Genomic DNA, 25460 nt, shown 5'->3' with positions numbered 1-25460 from the left:
TATATATATTTAGAGATAATTATTATAATACTTATCTTTTTATATTTTTTTTCAATTAAAATTTTATTTAATTAATTTAATTTTTTAATTAAAAAAATATAATTAATAAAAATCAATAGTTTAATTATATTTTCAAACATTTAAAAACTTCATACATCTTTAAACCTAATTTTTATTATAGATATATGTGGGGAAGGGTTCATTATTAGGGTTAGGTTAGTTTTATTTATTTTTTAATTTACCATTATTCTTATTTTATATGTGGAACAGTGTTGTCAGATATTCTCTGACGTATATTAATTTTGTATTAAAAATTATTTACTGCATTGGTCCTGCAAGTTGCTAACGTTTCTCATTTATTAAACTTTTATTAAAGGGGACCAGAATGAAATCATAAATTTTGGAATGGCCAACATGTAATTTTCTATTGGACTAAGTTAAACTTTCGTGATTTTGTTGGGACTTTAGAGCAATTTTTTTTCATTTGAGGCATAGGCCACAGCCTACCCCCTATAGATTCACCCTTACGAATCTGTGAGTACGTGGAGTGATTCGCCTTCAGAATTGTAAACTTAATTATTTTATATTTATATGATTACTATTTTAATAATTTAACCCAACAAATTTATACGTGGTTAACTTTTTATGTTAAAGAGTAATTAAATATTTTTTATTTTTTAAACTCAATCTGTATAATTTATAATTAATATATTTAATTTATGACTCAAAATTTATTTTAATTTTGAGTTTTTAAATAAACATATTTGAATTATTTTTTTATTTTAAATATTTTAAATATTTTTTTGTCAAAATAAGTACTTAAAATTATTATTTTGAACAAAATAGGTATATAAAATATTTTTTTAATCAAAATATATATTTAAAGTATATTGTCCTTTTCATTTAGGTACCTAAAATATTCTTTAATTAATGTCATGTGTCAATTTTTTATAATTTAGATGAAAAATATTGGATCAATATTGGGTTATAAAAATATAATAATAAATTTAGTGGTTAATTCAATACTTAATTTTTCTTTAAATCCATTTAACCAAAATTATTTACTTAAAGTTATTATTATATTTTATAACCCAATATTGATCCAATATTTTTCACCTTAAAAAAACTTTAAGCATCTTCACCTTAAAAAAAACTTCTTCAAAAACAATAAGAGAGATTTGAACTAAATGCTAATCTTATTTACTCATTAAATAATCATGACAATTGGGATAGAAAGAGCCTCTATTTATAATGGTGTCCTAATTGGACATAACTCCAACAATCAGGCCAAAGTGTTGGCTATACGTACAAAATTGGAGTCTTGAAACAGATGATTCTCACCTTAACGCAACTGGTACAAGAATATCACCGGCCATTACCAGACTGCATCTTGAACATTTACTAGGACCAGACTTGTGCAGAATCTTTCAAGTTCAAAAAAACATAAACGAAAAATAGTTATCACAGTATCAAAATTTTTGCATTCCTTCGACAAGATTCAAGATTCACTTATCAAAGTATGCAGTTGCTGTCGGAATGAGGAAATGTCTTCCGCTTTGACAGCCATGACAATCCCATTTAGCTGGTAATCTTTTAGCTGCGAAAAAGATTGACAACAAGAATATAATTATAGCATTGATCAAGACAGTTTTAGAGATGAACAAAAATGGATCGATGATAGTAAATTGGATGTTGAATCCTACTAACCTCGTGAGCAGCAACCTGCTGAGTTTGCAAAGGAAAAAGGAAGGACCACATGCTCAGCTGAAATGTGTTTTAGAAGGAAATCATTAAAAAGTAAAAAGAGAAACAAGCCAGTTTTATGTCGACCAATAGACACATAAACATTGTGCAGTACATGCCTCAATGAATCAATACCTTATGTAAAATATCTTCTTCCGGCTTAATATATATGAAAGCGTCATCTTTGTCGGTGCTTGAAGACCTTTTCTGATTTGCATTCTTGTGCTGTAGATTCACCTCCAAGTCAGGGAGAGAATAATCAAAATGATCGTATGAAAAGCAAAATCAGCGTAAGGAAGATCTTATACCTTGTAAATTTTGCTTACAACTATGTAAAATTTGAACCGGAAGGAATTACGCAACTCCTCCGTGGGCTTCAAAAAAAGAAACAAGAAGATATAAGTTAACTACCAACGATTAGTGATTTTGAAGATACTTAAAGTTTTTTTTAAGGTGAAGATGCTTGAAATATTACTCAACATCAAACCTCATCTTCCATAGCCCATGAGATTTCATCAAACAACGCATCATAAAGATGGGGCAATAGTTCAGGAGGAAGATTCACCACACGTTGGGAAACCAAGAGACCCACATCCGGTGCTTTATCTCCCAAAAGTGATCTCAAGTTTCCTATTTTATCTTTCTCCAGGCATATGTTAAGAAGGAACTCCTTGAGCTCCGTAATACATTTGTGATCCTAGAGAACAACAATCGCAACATTTTAGGTACAACATTTGGTCTATAAGAGATACGCATGTTCGCATAAGGAATAGCACCTCAACAGATAAAATTTATCAAAGCACCCACAGTTTGAGAAAGTATAAGAGGTATTTCTGTAAGCATTAATCAGAAATAGAACTTGATGTCATCAACAAGTTGGCTTCAGGTTTGGGGAACTCAATACTCTATTCATATAAACAATTCAATAACAAGAAAGGTTCTTCTAAAATGTTTTGTATACTTGTGTAACTTAGACTAGGGTGTGAGTGTTGGCAACAGTATGTCCCTACTGGTAATGTCTACATTTTCCCCAAGATTTGGAGGGTCCTTGGAGGACCATATCATCATATATGTGTTGAACACAAGTGACAGACACTAGTACTTCATGAAAAAAGAGAAGCCAGGCCAATATGGTTGCGTACTACCTAATCTATCATGTCATATAATATTAGTAATTTAACTTCACAGATCATTCTCTCTATGGATTTAAGTTCAGATTCTATACAATCAAGTACAAGGAGACGATTTAATCAACTCAATTTCCAAAGATGGAAAAACCAGAATGGCATAATTTAGAAGGTCAACTGTAAGTATTACTTTTCAGTAACTCAATTTCAAGTTAGGGTCAGTCAAGGCAACTAATCCAGCTAACAGGGAATTTCAACAAGTAATCAAAAGCTGAAAGCTTACATCCTAAAATTCCAGGGCCTAATTTAACAATAAGCAAGCTAGTCACTGCATCTGCAACCATGTAAGAAGAAAAATATTCAGATCTAAATAACAACTTTCTTACCTTATATCTCCCCAAGTTAAGGGCAGTAATTATAGAAAAAACTCCATTGTCTTCATCATCCTCTAATTTAACAACAGTTCCAACAGTGGTTTGTCCCAATATCAAGTCTACAAAACCGCTCAAATCCCATTGCTTGTTATCAAGGTAGGATTGCAGCAATGTTTTCACACCATGGAAGTCATCTGGTTTAGGATCAAAGAAGGCAAAATCTGCTTGGACGACTCCCTTTCAAGGATAGAAGGAGAAAGAAAAGGGAAAATTAACGCAAACCTTCTTTACATATAAAAAATGGTCACATAATTAAGTACTTACGTCAAATTCTCCATCCTCAGATGACTCGGATTGTCTGTCTACCTTTTTTAACTTCTTAAATTCATCACCTACAGTTTAGGCCAGAAAATAATAAGAATGTGAACTCCAAAAATTCTAACAGGAGTCAAGCAGATAACAGCAATACAAAAGCAAATGTTAATCACTTTAAACACAACAGAACAAGAAAAAAATAGCTAAAAGACCTGCAGAATGCTCCATGGCATCACGCATGTGATGTTTAACCATGCAAGCAGTGGCAACTCGAGCAACAGAACGAGCAAATGGTGAGAATGTCAAAGGCCGAACAGGTAACATCCTACGATGTCCGGACGGTTTTCGTGGCATCTTCGAATCAGCTGAAAAATTGACAGAAAATCAAGGGTTAGTATTTCTTTCCAGGGATTCAAACACCAAATATGCAGGATGATATCTCTTAAGACTAAATGCATAAACTAACTGACGTAAGCCTTGGGTTCAGGTTAGTAGGGTTTGATAATAAGGTGCAGGATGAAAGACCCTAAATCCCTACCTAATAAAATGGCATATTATATTATTACATATTTCTGTACAGCTTTTTTTAGAGTACGCAAATGCATTAACAAGTGATCATTAACGGTATCTCTTTACTTAATTTATAGTTATCATAAAACATTTAGGGAAAAAACTACAATTTAAACATCAGATACTAATATTCAAAAATTAATTAAACATTCAAATTTCAAACAATAAAAAGCTAAATAATTTACTTTCACCATTGAAATACAGCTTATACTCAGCTAAACGAAACTATATTCAAATAAGGGATAAATAAAATGGATAAAAAAAAGAGTTAGAATTTATACATTATTTGGCGAATGTGAGCAAAGCTTGAGTTTTCGGAGCAGTTTTAAAAGGGAGAAAAGACGGTACCTTTCGCCTTATTTGTTTGTTTTTCCGTCCAGATGAGAGGAGGCGGCACCGCCGGCAAGCTTGGGTTTTATTTGTAGTTGGAATTTTGGGAAAATTTTAAGGTATTTTGCCCTTTTATGTTTGGGTCATTAGGGATTCTAATTCAACCGTGGAGATATTGGGAAAAGAGAATGAACTATCAAACAAAAGAGGCTTTAATTATTTGGATAAACTATTAGTATGACTGATTAATTATTGTTTCTTTTTAATTTGATCATCTATTTTGAAATTTTGTGAATTATATCACTTAACTATTTAAGTGTGTCAATCAAGTCATCAATCGTTAACATTTAATAGAGAACGTGATGTGGCAGTTAAAAATGATATAATTATACATTTGATCCTCATTATTTATATATTCTATCAAGTTGATCTAAATTTAATTTAATTTAAAATTTTTAATCATGTATGGTGACACGTGTCTTCATCATAGTGAAGTATTAAATTTGTTAAGATGCAAAGATTGAAATCAATGCGCTGAGAGTAAACGATTCTCGAAATCGATGTGTTTTTTGACAATTTTTTAGAACATGGGATTTTCTTATTTTGACAATTGATTAAATGAATGATTTGTTTATAACCTTTTGGAATTTGATGATCTACTTATCACAAGCAAATCATTGAATTGTTAAAAATGAAACAGATGTTAAAAAATATTTTTTAAATGATTTTCTTACAGCGTAAATTTCATCACATGTCATCCAATTATTATTAAGAATACAAATGGGTCACCAAATTAGTTAGTACAAATAGGTCACTCAATTTTAAAAAGTTACAAATATGCCACTTAATTAATAAAGAAGTAGGAAAAGAAAATTTTATTTCTAGTTTTGAGCTTCTCGAATATAGGAGGCTCCATCGATGATCTGAATGGTGGAAAAGAAAAATATCTTACGAGACAGAGATCATTTGACGATGGATAACATGGATTTAAGAGAAAGAAGTTTAAAAGTTTTGGGTGACTTCATGACCTTTTAGAAAGATTCTCAAGAATCTAATTCGATGAATTGAAGGAGGAGATTGAAATAAATCTTATAGTAAATTTTGGGATTCGTCAGCCATCGTGATCGATGATAGTCAACACGATGACACATAATTTAATTGTTACAATCATTTAATTAATTGAATTAATTGTATCAATCAATTAATTGAGTGTCTTGATTATAACTCTTTAAAATATAATATTTTTAACTGAATGAAATATTCCAGTCAAATAATCATATAATATTTAAATATTAATTATATCTTACTTAAGGGATTAATACTTCATATTAAATTAACTGATAATTTATTTATTTAATAAGCTGTTGGAAATCGGAATACATGATCCAGCATCTATTTATTCAATACTTAAACAGACGCTAGCATACTCAAATCCATTTTCATGGCTGCCGCTGGAACCAAATCTGACTAGGTCGTTGATCGTTGTAATCAGTGACCGTAAGCTCAAGCGGGTTGACATTAGTTTCTTTGACCTCCAACACCTTCCAGTCTTCACGTGTAAAATGGTGCCATTACTCTGAAATCTCCGTCGTTCTTCCTTCCATCCATCGCAGCCATCGACGACGGCGAGCAAGTTCACATCACGACACGTTAGACATCCTTTTTTATTCGTTCGAGGCCTGATGGTCAAATCTTGATATATCATCCAATGCTGTTCAGCATCGTGGCTCACACACTTATCCAACCATACCCAACCATCACTTGCTACAAGGCACAGCCCCTTGAAGCCGACAATGGTGGTGAATGATGGCTTCATGTTGTTGGTGACATAGAAAGCTTGTTTAGAACCATAAGCATTGTTATCTACAGCTAGATTCATCAAGCCTGTGGCCTTGTATGTCTGGTCTTTACTAGCCGTCAAGACCAGCCCGAATCGAGGATTTCAAATGGTTCCATCGCTGCTGATTTCCCATTTGGTGGTACCGGCAATAACCGTGTCTCAATCATAGATCATCACATTCTCTCCGAATTTAAATGGATGTGTTAAGCATTTTCCACCGGATCGAATTGTGTTATCATCTGATCTCAATGTCCATAACTGGTTCACTTGATTCTTTCCACGTTGCCACAAGATTATCTTGTTTCCATTGTTGTAGTTCCTGTTGGATACATCAACACAGAGACCATCTTGTCCGATAATATACGATGTCGGCGACGACAGTCTTTCACAACTGCCGCTGTTGTCTTCTAGATCGGTGGATCTTTTCGTCGGCATGCGCAAAAGCTGCTGCAAATGAGCCCTTGGCCTTGAGTTCCCGCATATTGCCGGCATCAATGCAATGGTGGAAAGAGCTTCTCTCACGGTGCTTAAAACCAATGTTTGACGACCATATTCTAAGCGAACTGCTGTAATATTCCATGTATTGCAGATTGAATGGCTTTGGAGATTTCCTCCCATTTATTTTCATACTCCACCATTAAATCATCTGGATGAAACACTCCATAACTTCCATCTGCACGAGGATCTGCAAGTGCAAGGATTTGTTGCTGTATGTTCCTCAATCGTACAGCTTCGGTAACCATCTGCAGGCAACCGATAAGGGCTTTAGCAACAAGGTTACTATTAGTAAAAGGGTTCATATAACCCAAGTCAGAACTATATTGGCCTAGTTGACCAATTCCCAGAAGGATTTCTTTTCTATCCCCTACTCCCGCAACACGTTCAAGTGCCTCATATCTTCCTCTGAACGGAAGAGACACTCTTTTCGTGTTTAGGAACAAAGCATCACGTACATCGCCGGTGACATGGCTAAAGATATAGGATCGACTTTCAACACCCGGTCGATAACCCGAGATATACGTGGTACTTGCATTCAAAGCTTGTGTGACAGCAAGAAAAGGACCAGTTAAGAGTTCCACCAGGACATATTGTTGGGGATCAGTAGGTTGTGCAGATTGGGGAGGCAGTATCGGTATCTCGCCGCTTTTATCTGCACGTTCTGTCAGTGCATTGTACAGATCTTTCATAAAAGTGAGATAAGAGTCCCCGGTGGCCACATCAGTGGTGAATCTCACGGTGAAAATCTGAGCTTCTGTTCTTCATATTGCGTTGCAGCCATGCAACACTGTAGTTCGACCAGGGATAGTTGGATACCCAATAAGCCCATGATGCAACCAACAGTACAACCCACACCCTCATTTTAGAAACATTAGTAGTGAAAGTTTTGCACAGCTTGGCTTTCTTGCATGCTTACAATGGTATGAGGAGAGCCCTTTTATAACCATTTTTCTTAGCAAAAATACAAATTTGTTAGGCGCATACATTAATTGCTTCAAGATGATGAGTTGGTTGCACCATAGTAGGGAGCCTTAAATAGAAATATGTTAGGCGCATAACATAAATGCTTCAAGATGATGATTAGCTATGGTCATCACCACCTCGAGTCATAAGCAGTTCAGACTCAAATCAATTTTAATTAAATTTTCGGGTCGAATCATCTTTCTATACCCCTAATCTTGTTGCCAACATAAAAGAAGCATAAATACTTCCACCTACAGCCACATTACTCCCGCCTGTGCGTATACTTGTTATCAACAACAACCCGGATCTGGTTTTTGTTTTCTTATACTTCCATCTCATTGCAATTTCCCGTTTAGGTATAGTTCTTTGTTTTTTGTGATTGAGAAGTGCTTCTGAAGAGAATGCTGTGCAAAAAATATAGTTTGTTACATTGTGGTTAAAAGGTACTTCGAGAAGTTAATTTATTTTATGTAAAGTTAATGCAACACGAAATTGGTCACTTGTTGAAATGCAACATGCTGATAAGTAATGGTTGATGCTAGCTACGGACCGTATGAAAGGTAGATGGTATAGTTTTAAATTACAGTTACGGTATCATATGATATCGTCGTATTCACCGACACATTAAAAATGTGATGTTTTAGAGGAAGATAAAATAGGCTTGCAACTTTTGAAGTTTGCGGATAAACCCTTCCCCACCACATTTGCTAGTGGACGATGATAGAATTAAAACCTAATTGATATAAATTTAAGAACTGAAGATAAATCATGTCAAATTATTTCAACAAGGAAGTGGGAAAGCCAAGCCTTAAATACCATTCCCAATAGTGTTTCCAATACTATGTGGGATTGAGCATTACCAACACTTGTTCCCAATACTATGTGGGATTGAGCCTTAAATAGTGATATTATTTTTGAATGTTTTGCTTAAAATTGCAATAATCGCGATTGATTGTAGATTGACTTTTAATTATGACATATTTAATCGTATAATACTAATGCAATTGGTTGCTGATTCAGTTGTTTTAAGGTGCATGATTGTTAATTATTTCCTGAATAATCACATTGTATTGGAAACAAGTGTTGGTAATGCTCAATCCCACATAGTATTGGAAACACTATTGGGAATGGTATTTAAGGCTTGGATTTCCCACTTCCTTGTTGAGTGATAGAGAACAAGGGGGACTCTCGCGTGCCGCCGCCGCCGTCGTCTTCCGTCTCGTCTCGTCTCGTCTCGTCTCGTCTCGGGTCGGGTCGGGTCGGGTCGTGGTCGTGGTCGTGGTAATACGTGTCTTCGACACGTCTGCGCGAATACTATCTTTTTAGAGAAAATTCTTGTTGAGTGATAGAGAACAAGGGGGACTCTCGCGTGCCGCCCCGGTCGTCTTCCGTCTCGTCTCGTCTCGTCTCGTCTCGTCTCGGGTCGGTCGGGTCGGGTCGTGGTCGTGGTAATACGTGTCTTCGACACGTCTGCGCGAATACTATCTTTTTAGAGAAAATTCTTAAGAAACAAATGCAATACCACCAGTCGTTGCGATTTTGGACTATCGCAATGAATTTGGAATAAATCGCAATGCGATAGTCGACTATCGTAATGCGAACTTAGACTATCTATCGCAATACGAACTTGGACTATCGCAATGCGAATATGTAAATCGCAATGCGAACTTCGACTATCGCATTGCGATTTACATATTCGCATTGCGATAGTCCAAGTTCGCATTGCGATTTACATATTCGCATTGCGATAGTCCAAGTTCGCATTGCGATAGTCGACTATCGCAATGCGATTTACATATTCGCATTGCGATAGTCCAAGTTCGCATTGCGATAGTCCAAGTTCGCATTACGATAGTCCAAGTTCGCGTTGCGAATCTGGAAACTGATTTGCGATACCGGAGATCGCGTTGCGAATTATCGATCGCATTGTGATTTAGTTGGTCATTTTGGCAAATCCAAAAAAAGTTGGTTAAAATCGTATATTATAAGGCATTTTTGGTCAATGAGGTTATTTTCTCTTTATAATTTTGTCTCTCATCAAATTATAAATACAACTTATAGTATTTAACTTTAATTGGTCTCCTAATTTTGTATCATACTTTATGATAATATTGTATATTATACATATGTGCCCACAAAGATGAATTTGAATCCAATAATCTCCCACTTGGTCAACATATCAATCATGACTAGACTCATCAATGATCACTTATACAAATATTGTCGACACCCGTTTTCGTCCTGACATTATTATTATTATTATTATTTATTGAATGCCTTTACAATAGACCCAACCGGGCCAGCATGCCCATACCCCAAATTACAACATTTCAACTCGGCCCAAAATAAGGCCCAACAGTAGGCCCAGGCCTAACTGAAAACTAAGGTTGAAAGCCTAAGATTACCAGTCAATTGTCGTCGCACAATCACAGCCATTGGATCTGGAAGAGATCCAATGACCCCAATCACCCCATATTAGGTCTGCACCCTACCCCTATCACCGCCGCTTCCACCAACCACGCACCAATAGCCATGCTGCTCCAACACACCACTCTAATCTCTGCAACAAGCAACCACAAATACTGAAGTTATAATGATTTCATTTGTTTTGGAAAAAGAAAAAATCTGCAAGCATTAGGGGTTATAAAACCCAAACATATTGCAAAAGAAAAGGGTTTCCTTTTCATTTTGAGAAGCAATAAAAATTAGAAACTTTAAGGTATTTTTTTCTTGTATTTCTCGATTTTGAAACACAAAGTAATAAAGTATAAAAAACATTAATTGCATGAAACAAAAACCAAAAGAAGAGAGTATATATATATACCTTAGAGTGGGGAGTTGAATTGGAGGGTCGGTTCGTCTTTGCGGCTGTCGGAGTGTGCGAGAATCAAAAGGTCGGGGAGCTTTTGGGGTCTATAGGGAGATTTTTAGGTGGTTTTGGCTTTAGGTTTGTGTCTAGGGGCATAGAATATGATCGTTTAGGGGCTTTTAGGTTCGGTTTAGGGGTTTTGACCACCGTGTGTAGTGGTCGGAACGACAACCAAAGTCATGGTAAGGCGGTCGGAGAGGGATCGACCGAGGGAAGAAGAGAGAAGGGAGAGATATTTTTGGATTATTTTTAGAATTCGATTTGAAATGAAAAAAAGAAAGAAAAATGAGTTATATAGGAAGACTGTAGGGAAAATCACACTAAGGTCCCCTAACTTAAGCGTGTTTTTGCATGTTAGTCATTTGTAGGGACCGGACTTACTATTTGTCCTTTTTTATGCATGTTTTAAATTTTTGAGATATTTGTTGTTTAGTCCCCATAGTTTAGCGTGTTTTTGCATGTTGGTCAACTATAAGGACTGAAATTGTTATTTACCCGTTTCTTATGCATGCTATGTATTTTTGGGATATTTGTTGTTTAGTCCCTCTTATTTAGGCGTGTTTTTTATATTTTGGTCATGTGTAGTGATTATTTAATTTTATTTTGATATTTATGGACTGATTTAGTAATTTACCAATTTTTTCTTTAAGAGCATGTTTTAGGCTAGTAAAAAAGGAGTAATTACGAAATGGTCCATGTAGTTTCAACATATTTTATATTTCCATCTCTTATCTATTTTTTATTTTATTTAATTTAGCCATGCAATTTTATTTTAATTTAATTTGGTCCCCATGTTTTATTTATTTTTATTCTTTGTAATTTTAGCACTTAATATTAAAAATGTTCATTTTAGTCACTTTCTGCACTTTATTTTGTTTTAATTTTTGACATGATGATTTGTTGGTTTATATTTTAGTCCTATTTGCATGTTGTTTTATTTTAATTTTTGCATATTGCTTTTATGTTATTTTATTTTAGTCACTAATTAGTTTTGTTCTATATTAATTTGCATGATACCCTCATACGCATTTCTGGATTTGAATCAAAATAATTTGACTAAAGGTAATATTTGCTCATTTTAATAAAGTGACTATCTTAACGTATAAGAAAGTTACTTTCGATAATTTTAAATGAAAGTCTACCCCATTAAGTGACACAAATTAAATTGAATCCATTTTAAAATTTGGGGATTGAGAAAAAGATCACGTTCTTTTAATTAAGTTCACCGAGAAAATACTATTAGATCGAATCTAAGGTCTCGTCTCAATGTATTTAAATAATTAAACATCCTTATTATAATTAAATGTTGGTAAAATAAATAATTAATTGTACTTGCTTGGTGTATGCTTTTAATTTATTTTATTCTTGCTTGTATTTTTCAATGGGATTTCAAAATAAGTAACACTCGAATTAATATTGAAAATAGTAATATCTTTTCATTTCGGTTGGGGTAATAAATGATTGCTTTAAGGCATGAGAGGTCATTTATTCTCGATTACAAATAATTAGATATTATCGTTTTCTCTCGAATCATTGTTGATTTTTAAGACGAAATGGTGATATCTCTTTATTTCGATTTGAGTAATAAATGTATGCTTTAAGGCATGAGAGGTCATTTATTATTGATTGGAAATAATTAGATATTATCATTTTCTATCGAATCAATATTGAATTTTAAAACGAAATAGTGATATCTCGTTATTTCGATCGGAGTAATAAATGACTGCTTTAAGGCATTAGAGGTCATTTATTCTCGATTTAAAATAATTAGATATTATCGTTTTCTCTCTTAGAATTATTTTGTGTTGTTATTTTGAATTAATATTAAACTTTAGGATGTAATTATAATATTTTCTTTTTTTTCGATTGGAGTAAGAATCGACTGCTTTAAGGCATGAGAGATCGATTAATCTCGAGATGAAATAATTAAATATTATTGTGTTTCGTCCTAAAATTCAAAGAATATTACTTGTATGGGATCTTAAATTAAATTATACTTGTTTTCTTAAATTTAATTACAAAGACAACTAATTAATCGACAAGGTGTACACTAAGTCACCAAACACTCATTCTTTCAAGAAGAAACTACTTTTGATGACCGGAATGAGTGAAGAATGGGTCATATGAAGCATCAAGAAGAAATGACATAGTGAATACATTACCTGGATCGCTCTTAGAGAAGTAATTGATCGTCATCCCCACATGAGAAAGAAGATTGACCTGTTTGCTCTAGTTATTTATGGGCTAGTTATATTCTCGAAGGTTTTGGGTCACATTGATGTATCATTGGTTGATTTGTTCGAGAGATTGGACATACATGTGGATCCCATTCCAGCAATTTTGGCAGAAACATTTCGTTCCTTGAATTCTTGAAGACGATAAGGAGAATGACACTTCATATGATGCACACTACTTTTGCTAGTCTAGATCCTTAATCACTTTAAACACGTCGAGAGGGCACCCGATCGAGTCCTCTTAGAATGGTTTTCACCCTTGAAGGATTTTCTTTCTCAAGAATGGCCTATGGGTTTCACTAAAGAGAAATGGATGGTCATTTTCAAAGATATCAGAGACAGTGATATTTTATGGTGTGCTTCATGGAACGTTTCTTCGAATATACTTTATAGGTGTAGAGAACGAGATTGGTTTCGTTTCTAGGCATATGAGGTTTTGTAGGGTATGCTCCTCTACTGGTTTACAGGCAATATGGGTCGAGACAGTTCATTCCGGTAACTTGGGATTTATCTAGGTCAAAATTCACGTTCAAAGAAAACCAGTACAAAAGTAATGTCAAAAGGGTTGTTGATATGTAGAGACATACTCATAGAGTAAATCTCTTCACTTTTGACTTAAAGTTATCACAAGAGTACGGATTGAAGAAGCAACAGAGTTAATGATAATATTCTGATGGTCAATCCTAAAAATACTCAGCCTATGGAAGAGCATCTCAGAGTGATACCATCTCCATTAGAATTAGCAGGCATGATTTTGAGGCCAAAAGAAAATAGTGGAAGGAGACATTACAAGAGAATGAAGGATGAGGTGTACCAAAAAAGTTTAGAAATCGATATACAAAAGGGTCTAGCTGACCAAATTGAAAAAGTAGAAAAGTAACTCAGGTTGGATTTCGATGATCTCCAGCTATCATACCAACGAATGTTCAAAGCTCAGATGGCCACTAGCTCAAGTAAGCCTACTGAATGGAGACAGGAAGTGGCAAGTTTAAAGAGAGAAGTTGGGGAAAGTAGTAAATAGCTTAAGCATCGTAAACATCATGCAAAGCTATTTTCAAGAGAAAAAAGTGCATTAGGGCAACAACTGCAAGATGATCGGGCTTAAAATGAGAAATTTAAGGGTAGGAACTTGAGTTTAGAGACAACTTTACGACAATATCGAAGTCTAGAAAGCATTTCAAATCGTGCGGAAGTTGAAAACTTGAAGAAGCGTTTGAATGAACTTGAGGTTATGGTTCAAGATTTTCAGAGAAAGGCAAGTGAACTGCCCATAGTCCCCTATGAAGGAGTTATATAGTGGCACCATCATTGGGAACAAGCTCAGTGGAGAGTTAAGCAAAGGTATGACCTCAACGCAAGCTACCTGCAATATGTTCAAGGAGTGACTCGGTATTTGGTTGACTTATCACACGAAGTTGATGCTGTAAGCGAAGGATTAGAGCCCTAGACTGAAAAAGCTCAGAGTGTTTTAGATTTACTGGGGCTCATGCAACAATTATGAGAGATAGCTCAGATTTATCTGTGATATGTTTAAGCCTTATAACCAAACTTCATTTCTAATATAAAAAAGTTATTCTAAGGAATCGTTCCAGAATCAACATCTTGCATTACATTTACATTTTCTGCATTGCATTTCACATTACATTTAATTTTCGCACTAATAGTCATATTTTACATATTCATTAATAAAATGTCAATATTAATAGAAGGATTGTATGGAAGAATATTGGAAACTTCTAAGCAACCATACCATACCCAAAAAAAGGCAATGGACAAGAGAATTGCCCAAATCGAGAAGACTCAGCTAGAAATACAGGAGATTTTCAGGAAAGCTCAAGAGGAGATGCAAGAACAAATGTTAAAAGCTCATAATGATATGATGGAAAACCTAGCAAGCTTGTTACAAAGGAAGAATAAAAGCCGTGAAGAGACTCCGATTGTAGATGTTACTATCGAGGAACCTGTGTATCATTCGGGCTTCAAACCATGGGCTGATCGTGAAAAGGATCCCATTGTTGGATCCTTCAAAGAACCCTTATATCCTCCTGGCTTTACACTACTGCATGTTAGAGCATAGCAGGCAACGATTGCTCAACCAGGAATAATACACATAAACATAAACTTACTTGACACCTTTATAAACCCGCACCCTGTTGAAGATGTCCCATATTTTGATGAGAAGGGCAAAAATAGTAGAGTAAACAATTCAAGGAGAAATGGAAATAATTGGAAAGTGAAATCAGAATTATGAAAGAAGACACTAGCATGTATGGGATTGATGCCAAAGAGTTAAGTTTGGTTCTTGATTTAGTGTTGTCTCCCAAGTTTAAGATGTCCCTTTGCATACATCACTATGTTCTACAGAAAAATGACTGGTTATGTGGGGGATGAACAACTGTTGATCCATTACTTTTAAGAGAGCCTGGCAGGTTCATGTTGTGACCGTCGACTCACCCCATGGTGCAGTGAAAACAAAAATTTGATGGTCTCACCAGCGATCCAAGTACGATAAACTAAAATCGAAAGGAAAGTATGTGAATACTTATAGCGGGTTCCTTGAAAATAGCAAGGACATTAACTGCTAATGATGGTGTCGATCAGCTCGAATCGTAAGCCTCCACGAAACCATGTCTCGACCTCTAGTCAGTTCACCAGATTGAGAGCAATATTTGCTTTTCCCAAAACTGTTTTGAGAAAAACGGCTGAAGATAATGTTTAAAAAACGGTTGTTAGACCTTACACCTCCTTTTATATCCAAGTTACCTTAACATATTAGGGATTTTATTATTTCAAATTAATTAAATCTTTATTTAATTAATTTAAATTAAATATTCAAGATAATTAAAACATATGTATATCAAATATATACATATATTAACTCTAGATATATTTTAGTAACGTACAACAAATTATACATCTTTCCTCATTTCAATCCTAGGGTGTGACCCTGTAGGTTCTTGTAACGTTTGCAGTAATTATTAGAACAATTGTAATATTACATACAATAAGTGACATCTAGCAATATATCATTGTCAACTAAGTTACAAGAAAATATGATTTGACATATCATCTTCGTGATTAACTCTTTTATGTATTGCATCATTTTGTTCTTTTATATCTAGAATAGGTACAAGTCTTGGAATAGTCACACTTGTATAGCCCATATATTGTTTCTTGATATCTAGAGTAGACTTTAATTAACGAATAATTTGTAATATCTCATATCAAATTATTTGAGCATGGCCATGCATTTCTAGTCTCACTTAATCAAGTGGCCTGTGATATATTTCCTATTATGTAGGAAGGACAAATCCTATCTTAATCGTACACACCCACTACATATATCGAGATATATTCAATAACAGTCTTTATAGAGCAACTAATTACAGAGCATGTTTAACTACATTAAAAAATACAACACTATATGTTGGGATATAATTGATCTCAAGTCTGAGGATCATACATATAGTCATCACCATGAGCAATGTTATGACTGTCACATAATAATCTAAGACATATGCTCATGGTGGGTCAATCCAATACATTGTTCTCTAACAATATAATCATGTATCAATTCTGACATCTCTATGTCAATGATAACTCGTTGTCATCAATCAATAACATGTTAGTCTTAAGCGTATTATTATTGTCCTTGCCCAAAATAATACTTGACTTGGGATCTTTTAATAATAACAATTATGTTATTATATGGACTTTATTATCTTTCAGTTTATGTTAAACACATATATATAACTGAAAATAATAGCGGCAATGCCTTTATTCAATAAAATCAATAAATAAAATGTATCATTACAATCATCATATGATTGGTCTTTGGTCATACTCTAACAGTTCAACCATCCATTGGTACAATCAGTTGAGCAGGGCTCAGATTATTAAATCCTGAAAGGATTTGGCTAAAGATTTTCTAGAGCAATATAAACACGTGAAAGATATAAGGCCTAATTGAATCATGTTGCAGAGCATGGAGAAGAAATCTAATGAAAGCTTCAGATAATATGCCCATAGGTGGAGGGATGTGACTGTACAAGTTCATCATCCACTTGAAGAAGAGGAAACCAATATGCTCTTTGTAAAAACTCTGAGAACTCCTTTCATTAGCCACCTCATAGGAAACTCATCCAAGAGCTTTGCTGACTTGGTCACAGTAAGAGAGATGATTGAAATGGTAATCAAGAGTGGGAGGCTTGATGGAGGAAAATCTAGCAGGAAGTCGCCAGTGAAAATGAAGGATAATGAAGTTAGTAATGTAAGAAAGTATGTCTCCAATAACATTATTGTGTCTCGACCTCAAGCCACAATGTCATCCATACAGAACTCTATCAGACAAGGGACCAAAGAACCAAGACAATAGAGGGAAATGCTTTAATTTGACCCGATCCCCATATCCTATAAAAAATTATTTCAAATTTTATATGATAAGCATGTGGTGTCACCTTACCACACATAATCGATGCAGCCTCCCTACCCTAAATGGTATGATGTTAATACTCAATACGAGTATCACGCAGGGGTTCCAAGGCAATCAATAGAAAATTGCATTACCTTTAAGAAGATTGTCCAAATATTAAGGTAGAAGAACGTATCAACTTTGGTGACAATAAGAAACTAAATATGACTCAGAACCCACTGTCGAGCCATACAGGTAAGGGTCAATGCAATTGTTAAGGAAAGAGGAAAGAAGATTATAACCTGGGTGAGTGAGGTGAAGTCACCCATACATTGGGTATGGGGTAAAATGATCAAGGCATGCTTGTTGGTCTCTAACGTGGTTGACAAGAGTAAGCATGCATGTCAATATCACAACTGTGAGGGTCATACTATACAAGATTGTTCTGAGTTTTGTGCTTTGGTGTAAAGAATGATGGATGACAAGTAAATAGAATTTTACCAAGAAACTGTTGAAGAAAAAGAAACAGAGATTTATGCATCTGAGGGTACTTTCAAAGGAGTTTAAAATGCCAACTGTCCTCTAGTCATCACACTAATAACTCGTGTGGCAGAGAGAATAACTCCTAAGGTAGTAATTGTCTACTATTTGTGAGTACTATATATGGATGCAGAAATATGTGCAAGTATACACAATCGAACAAGTAATACAGTGATGAGTGAGTATCGTATCCACAGGGTTCAAGAGATCTTGAGTAAAGTTTATGCACTATTCTAAAGTAACTAAGCATAGTTAATGATATTTACATATGAGAATGCTATTGCAAAATGAAATGGATGTTGGTGGGAAATGAATGATAGTGTAATGTAATGTGGCAGCAAATGAAGATGTTGTGGAAAAATGGATGGAGATGTTGTGACAAATTAAATTATGTTTAGTGCTATTAAAAGAAAATGTAAATACTGGTTTTGATTATCAGGACTTTAGATTTCCTCACACGACAAGCTACTATGGGAATGAGTGATAGGAGTCACTTAGGAAAATCAAAGTCTACTTCTCAGAATGATCTTACTTTTATGCCTTATCTGCCCGACAGAGTCTATTAGGGTACCCTATGCTAACTCTAGTTAAGGGACCCGACAGATTAAAGATGCCTTGGCAAAATTGGTTGGAGTTAGCTACTACAAAATCTAAGTCTACTTCTCAGAATGATCTTACTTCTATGCCTTATCTGCCCGACAAAGTCTACTAGGGTGCCCTATGCTATCTCTAGTTAAGGAACTCCCACCAAATAAGATTATTTTCATGGTGGGGTTCAAAATAAGCAAGCAAAAAATAGGTTAATTCGTTCTTTACAACCCAAATAATAAATAATGAAAGCAAAGAGCAAAGGGAATGAGGAAAAGCCTTCGACGTGCACTGCCGGAGCTTCTCTCGGCCACCACGAACTATCCCAGTGATCTAGCTCCTCTCGGACGCCTAGAACGGCACTCACTCTAGCTTGTCAATGGAGGAATACCATGGAAAAAATGATTGGCGGAAAAAAAAGAGATATTTTTCTCCGAATTTTTAGGCTCTTGGCGGTTATCTAAAAGTCTCAAAGTCTCCTTTTTCGTTGTGGCTTCATCTTCTATTTATAGGGAGAGAATGAACCTATGGTTTTTTTGTTAAAATTACCCTAGTACCTTAAAGTTCATTCCTTTTATGTGAAAGTCAGTGCATAGGTGGTAATGGGCCCCTCCTTTATGGTTGATTGCAAAAATCACGCATAGACAATGTTAGCTGGCTCTTACTAAAAATAAATTCTTTTATCTTTTTCTGCCCAGAAATGCCGTCCGAGTTGTCGTGGCAATCATATTTTGCATAGTAGTCTCATCATGGCATGGTAATTCCCTTTTGCTTATCCTTGCTCCCAAATCCTGCACATCATCAAACAAACACCTTCCCCATAAAGTAGCAACGATTACAAAATAAAATGCCTCGGCAAACATAATTCCACCACATGCAACTATATGCATCTATATGATCCTATATGAGCTCTTAGACCGTCAATAACTTAAGTGAAAAGGTCCCAAATATGACTTTTTTACGGAGTTATCAGTAATTATACCCCCCGTCTTCATTCACTTATAAGGACAATAAACAAGTCCCTTGGATATACGAGTGCCAAATGGATAACGTGGGTGCTTCAGAGATCACCAAAGTAGAAGTGGATGAGGTAGGCCATTTCACCAGAAGTGAGAGATGTTATTCTCTCAATCAGACCAAAGAACCTGAGAAAAGAACTGCCGCTAATAAAGGGAAGAAAGTCAAAATACTACTAAAAGAGGATGAGTTAGTTATTAACGATCCTGTGATAGAAAACGAGGCTGTGGAGTTCCTTAAAATTTTGAAGCATAGCGAGTATAACATCATTGAACAACTACACAAGGTACCTGCTCGCATATCGATCCTTGCTCTTTTACTAAGCTCTGAGTCACACCGGAATGCTTTGTTGAAAGTCTTGAATCAAACTTTCATGCTGAATGATGTACTTGTAGAAAAGATAGATCGACTGGTTACGAATATCCAAGCTGATAATTTTATCTCTTTTTTCGATGATAAGATCATGTCCGGGATGGTTGGCAATCACAAAGCTATGCGTATTACTATCAGCTGCAAGGGGCATGTGTTATCCCGAGTACTAGTTAAAAATGGCTCTACGTTGAATGTAATGTCATTAGTGACCCTAAAGAAAGTTGTCGATCGAAAGTACACACATGAGGAATTACAAGAGTGTTGTTCGAGCATTTGACAGAACAAAAAGAGAGGTACTGGGGAAGATTGATATTCCTTTGACCATATTCCATCTACTTACGAGATCGGGTTCCTTGTCATGAACATCATGCCTAACTATAAATGCCTTTTGGGAAGGCCTTTGATTCACCAGGAAGGGGCTGTGCAATCCATGCTGCATCAAAAACTCAAATTTGTAATTGAGTGAAAACTGGTATGCATTAATCCTGAGGAAGACATTATTGCTTCCGTATCTACTACTGCCCCTTATGTTAAAGTGGAGGAAGAAGCTGTTGAATGTTCATTCAGATCCCTAGAGTTTGTTAATGCCATGTTCTAAGCTGAGGGGAAAAAGATATCAAAGCCTATACTGTCTAACTATACCAGAATAGAATTGAAGATGACTATGGGAAGCAGAGCCAAGGTTGGAAAAAGGGCTAGGGAGCCACCTACAGGGATCTGTTAATCCATTTTTTTCCTACCATCAAGAGAGACCGCTTTGGCATGGGATATCAGCCGACCTTGAAGGAGAAATTGAAAGGTATTCAGAAGAGCCAGGAAAGAATGAGAGCAAAGTTGGCTGGGTAGGATATTAAATGGGATCCAATGACATTTCCACCGTTATGTGATACCTTTATGTCCGGAGTCCATATGTTTTAGGGAGGCCAGTCAGTTAAGAAACCAATTTTTGAGAATATCTTCAGGGATTTGAGCATTAATGTGATATTGAATTATGAGGCTAAATAAGGAAGAGTTGTAGGCATCTATCTCGCACCACCAGGCTTCGGGCTAAACAATTGGACTACGAAGGAATTACCTGTAGTTTATAAAACCTTTTTAGAGTAATGCACAAAAAAGTTCCCTATTGTCTAAAACCCGAGGCAATAGGTGATCTTTTGTAAAAGGGTTAATCAACTTGTTTTTAAATGTTCAATGAAAGATGTATTCATATTAATTCACAAAGTGAAAAACATTCTTCCGTGCATATTTTTTCATTCTTTATTATTATGTATATATTATTTCATTCAATTTTGATATGGGATATTTTTCTGTATGTGTATATGTATATATCCTCTCGTTCGTTATTCTTTCAGGACCGCTGGTATCAATAGTATGAATGCTGATGACACTGACCAAGAGATTGATTTCTAGCTGCCCATATGTCAAGGAGAGATCGAGGGTTATGATAATGATGAGGAATATGACTCATCTTCTGAACTATTAAAAATGGTGGAGAGGGAAGATAAATATGCTCTGCCTCATGAAGATCCAATTGAAATTTTGAATTTGGGATCAAAGGAAAATAAGAAAAAAAATAAAGATTGACACTACCCTATCTACTGAGAGACAACTGAATTTAATTGATCTGCTTCGAGAGTATAAATACGTGTTTGCTTAGTCATATAAGGACATACAAAGTTTAGATACTGAGTTAGTGGTGCACAAATTGTTGATAAATCCAGAATGTAAACATGTACAACAAAAACTTAGAATGATGAGACCCAAGATGCTACTGAAAATTAAAGAATAAGTAAAGAAACAATTTGATGTTGGATTCCTTAAAGTAGCCAAGTACCCGGAGTAGGTGGAAAATATCGTCCCAATACCAAAGAATGATGGGAAGGTTTGCATGTGTGTTGACTACAGAGATCCTAATAGGGCAAGCCCGAAAGATAATTTTCCTTTTCTACACATAGACACCCTAGTAGACAATACTACTGGAAATTCCCTATTCTCGTTCATGGATGGGTTTTCGTGTTACAATCAAATAAAGATGCATCCAGAAGATATGGAAAAAACTATGTTTGTCACCATGTAGGGCACGTTTTGCTACAAGGTGATGTCGTTTAGGCTAAAGAGTGCAGTGGCAACAAACCAGAGAGCCATGGTAACACTGTTTCATGACATGATGCATAAAGAAATAGATGTTTATATTAACGATATGATTGTTAAGGCTAAGACAGAGGAAGGACACATAGAGAATTTGAGGAAACTCTTCCAAAGATTGAGAAAATGCTAGCTAAAACTCAATCCAAACAAGTGTACCTTTGGGTTAATGTATGGAAACTTTTGGGGTTTATAGTAGGCAAAAAAGGGATTGAAGTAGATTCGGAAAAAGTAAAAGCTATTCAGGATTTACCACCCTAACAAACACAAAAAGAAGTTTGAGGATTCCTGGGGAGATTAAACTACATTAATAGATTTATTTCACAATTAATCGAGAACTGTGATCCCATTTTTTTTCCTTATCCATAAAAATAACCCAGGGGTATGGAGTGATGATTTTCAAGAAGCTTTTGAAGAAATAAAGTGATTTTTGTCAAATACTTTAGTCTTAATGCCACCTATCTTAGGCAAACCATCAATTATTTACTTGTCAATCTTCAAGAATTCAATGGGTTGTGTATTAAGGTAGCATGACCAAACCGAGAAAAAAGAGAGAGCGATTTACTACCTCAACAAAAAGTTCACCGATTGCGAGGCAAGATACTCCTCAATCGAGAAGTTGTGTTGTGCTTTAGTTTGGACTACTCGAAGGATCAGGCAGTATATGTTGTATCACACTACTTGGTTGATCTCTAGACTTGACCCTCTGAAACGTTTGATGGTGTACCTACTTTATCTGGAAGATTAGCTCGTTGGAAGATTTTTTTTTCTAAGTTTGACATCCAATATGTAAGCCAAAAAATAGTTAAAGGGAGTGCTATAACAGCTTTCATTGCAAGCAGAGCTTCTAAAGAATATGAATCGTTGAACTTCGATTTCCCAGATGAAGATTTGATGGCTATTTAAACTAAAGAAGCAGTCACTTATGCTATAAAACATTGGAATTTGAACTTTAATGGCACTTCGAATGCCCTGGGGCATGGAATTGGGGTAATTTTGGTCTCACCTAGTCGATAACACTATCATTTTACCAGTCGGTTGAATTTTGATTGCACAAACAACATGTTTTAGTATGAAGCGTGTATTTTGGGTCAGAGCTACTGAAGATACTAATTTTTTTACCCATTTTATTTATTTATTATTATTATTATTATTATTATTATTATAATAATTATTTTATTATTATTATTAAAAAAAATAATTACAGGCCCAATGAAAATTGGACCGGCCCAGTTACAAACAACCAGTTGGCCCAAACTAGATGGAAACCCTAAAACATTTAGGGTTTCAGCTAGGGTTTTCTAACCCTAGCCCCGTACGCCGTCGCCTCAGCATCACAGCTGTTGGATCTGAGAGATCCAACGACCCACACTCATCCAGCACAAACCTAGGGTGATGATATCCTAGGGCCACGCGGCCGCAGCTACTCCCACCATCTCCACCGCTGCCACGTCTCGTCGAAAGCTTCCAGAAGAGCCACTCCAGCCGCACACATGTCGCCCCAACGGTGAGTCACCACTGGAAGTCCGGTGACTCACCAGACTCCACTCTTTTACCCGGTCCGATAGCCACACCGGTGATGGCTATAAAGCCATTGACAACCTGCAAAGAGAGAAGGAACCACGACATCCAATAGAGAGAGAAAAAGAAGAAAAAAAAACAATCAAGGGAAAAAAGCGAGCAAACCAGCAACCACAAACATCAAAATAAGCAAGGATAAGACGGAGAGATACTTACTGAGGAAGCGGCAACATCACCGGTGCCTTCACACGTCATCGGAAACCTTCGAAAATCGAAGGTATTTTCGTAGATTTGCTCCGATTAGGAATGTTTTAAGGGAAACGGTCATCGGAACCATCAATAGGATGATTCGATCTACATTTAGGTGTAAATTTTTTTTTTCGACCACCGGATGCGGTGGCCAGCGGTGGGGTTAACGCCGGCAAACGGCTGTCGGCCGGTGCTTCTCTCTGTTTTAGAGAGAAGCGAGAGAGTTTTAAACTCTCTCAAAGAAGAGAGAGAGAGTGAAATGAGAGCTGGCCCTTCTGGCCAGCCGATTTGGGACTTAAATAGCCCTCCCCAAACGACGCCGTTTTGGGGAGGGGTCTGTCTGTAATTAACTAAAAGTTAAACCCTTTCCGCATCCCTCCTAATTTGTAATCCTTACATTTTAGTCACTAAATTAATTTATAATCCTTTTAATTCAGTTCTTTAATTTTAATTTTATTTATTTTAGTCCTTTATATTAAAATAATATATTTAGGATAAATATCATATTTAGTCCTTTAATTTTAATAATTGATATTTTAAACCCCGAACATCATATTTCAATTTATTTTAATTGGATATATGAATTTTATATAATTTTATTTTAGTCATCAAATTAATAAATAAGGAGAATAACATGTTTAATCCCTGTAATTTTAAATAATTAATTACGAATTAGGTATTTAATTTTATTAGATTATAATTTAGTCACTAATTTTCAATATTTTCATTTATTATAAAGTTTTACTTTTTTAAATATATAGTTCTTATTTTATTTTTATTATTATTTATTTATGTTTTAATTTCACTTGTTTATATTTAAATATTATATTTATTATTATTATATAGTCATATAAATATATATAATCAATAATAATTTATATTAAATCTTAATTTGATTTTACATAAATTATTTTTTTATCATATTTTAATATTTATTTATTTTTCAATATCAAAGAAAATGGCAGTCTTAATACAACTGGATGTCCTATTCTGGTATTTTAAAATTAAATATTATGAAAAAAATTATAATTTAAATTTTATTTAAATTATTATAATATTTATTAATATCAAAGAAAAGAGCTGTCTTAAGGCACCTAGAAGTTCTTTTCTGATATTTCTAAATACGTAAATATCTTATTTATGTTTAATATATTTTCTTAAAAATATTTGAATTAAATAGAATTATAAATTAAATATATTTTGAATTTTTAATAGAGACAATTTATAATTAACAAAGTACGAATTTTGGGCGTTGTAGGGGTGCTAATCCTTCCCTAAACGTAACCGACCATGAATCCCTTTTTATTATTAAAAAGAACGAATTTTTTGGTTATAAACGCAGATCAGATCATCTTTTAACTGATGTTTTCTTAAAACTCTTTTAAAAGATAATTTTAGGTATTCGACCTACCTAACCCAAAAGGCCGATGGCGACTCCCAAATTATATTAAAAAAAACATTTATTAAAAATCACTTTTCCCGCCAAGTAAAAAAATTCGTGCCCGGACGAAAACCGGTTACGACAGCTTGGCGACTCCGCTGGGGATTTGGTCAAACTTTTAAAATCAATTGTCTCTATTAATTATAAATTAAAAATTCACATATTTAATTTATAATTCTTTCTTTTCAAATTTTTTATATACTTATTATTTTTTATTTATATTTCATTTTACTTACAAGTATTTTATTTCATTATTTATTTTTTCTGTCAGAGGTTTGAACATTTCTCCTCACACACAACACTTGCATTGCAT

At 34.8% G+C, this 25460-nt stretch overlaps 3 protein-coding genes across 5 annotated transcripts; all 3 read right to left on the bottom strand.

The window, feature by feature from the left end:
* Positions 1-1429: 1429 nt before the first annotated feature.
* LOC120191750 (protein BCCIP homolog) lies at positions 1430-25234 on the bottom strand. 3 transcript variants are annotated; one of them, XM_039194674.1, is made up of 10 exons: positions 25231-25234; positions 22860-22864; positions 3772-3924; positions 3569-3636; positions 3257-3481; positions 2231-2440; positions 2052-2117; positions 1879-1968; positions 1708-1764; positions 1430-1597 (listed from the first exon to the last, which is right to left on the bottom strand). In XM_039194674.1, the coding sequence occupies exons 3-10, from the start codon at positions 3911-3913 to the stop codon at positions 1499-1501; spliced, it is 957 nt and encodes a 318-aa protein (XP_039050605.1). In that variant the 5' UTR covers positions 3914-3924; positions 22860-22864; positions 25231-25234; the 3' UTR covers positions 1430-1498. The 3 variants fall into 3 exon arrangements, with proteins under 3 accessions (XP_039050605.1, XP_039050604.1, XP_039050603.1); XM_039194673.1 differs by lacking the exons at positions 22860-22864; positions 25231-25234 and adding an exon at positions 4478-4579; XM_039194672.1 differs by lacking the exons at positions 22860-22864; positions 25231-25234 and adding an exon at positions 4417-4529 and having other exon boundaries at positions 3772-3926.
* On the bottom strand, positions 5856-6338 carry LOC120192135 (agglutinin-like). The gene has a single exon (XM_039194969.1). It carries the CDS (start codon positions 6336-6338, stop codon positions 5856-5858), a length of 483 nt encoding a protein of 160 aa, XP_039050900.1.
* LOC120192134 (ribosome-inactivating protein SNAI'-like) lies at positions 6854-7486 on the bottom strand. The gene has a single exon (XM_039194968.1). The coding sequence runs from the start codon at positions 7484-7486 to the stop codon at positions 6854-6856; it is 633 nt and encodes a 210-aa protein (XP_039050899.1).
* Positions 25235-25460: the final 226 nt, after the last annotated feature.

The sequence above is a fragment of the Hibiscus syriacus genome, unplaced genomic scaffold, assembly GCF_006381635.1.
Source record: "Hibiscus syriacus cultivar Baekdansim isolate YM2019G1 unplaced genomic scaffold, ASM638163v2 tig00116971_pilon, whole genome shotgun sequence".
In the NCBI taxonomy this organism is placed as follows: Eukaryota; Viridiplantae; Streptophyta; class Magnoliopsida; order Malvales; family Malvaceae; genus Hibiscus; species Hibiscus syriacus.
Note: the sequence above shows the minus strand (reverse complement) of the source record. Positions and strands in the feature narration are given on the sequence as shown.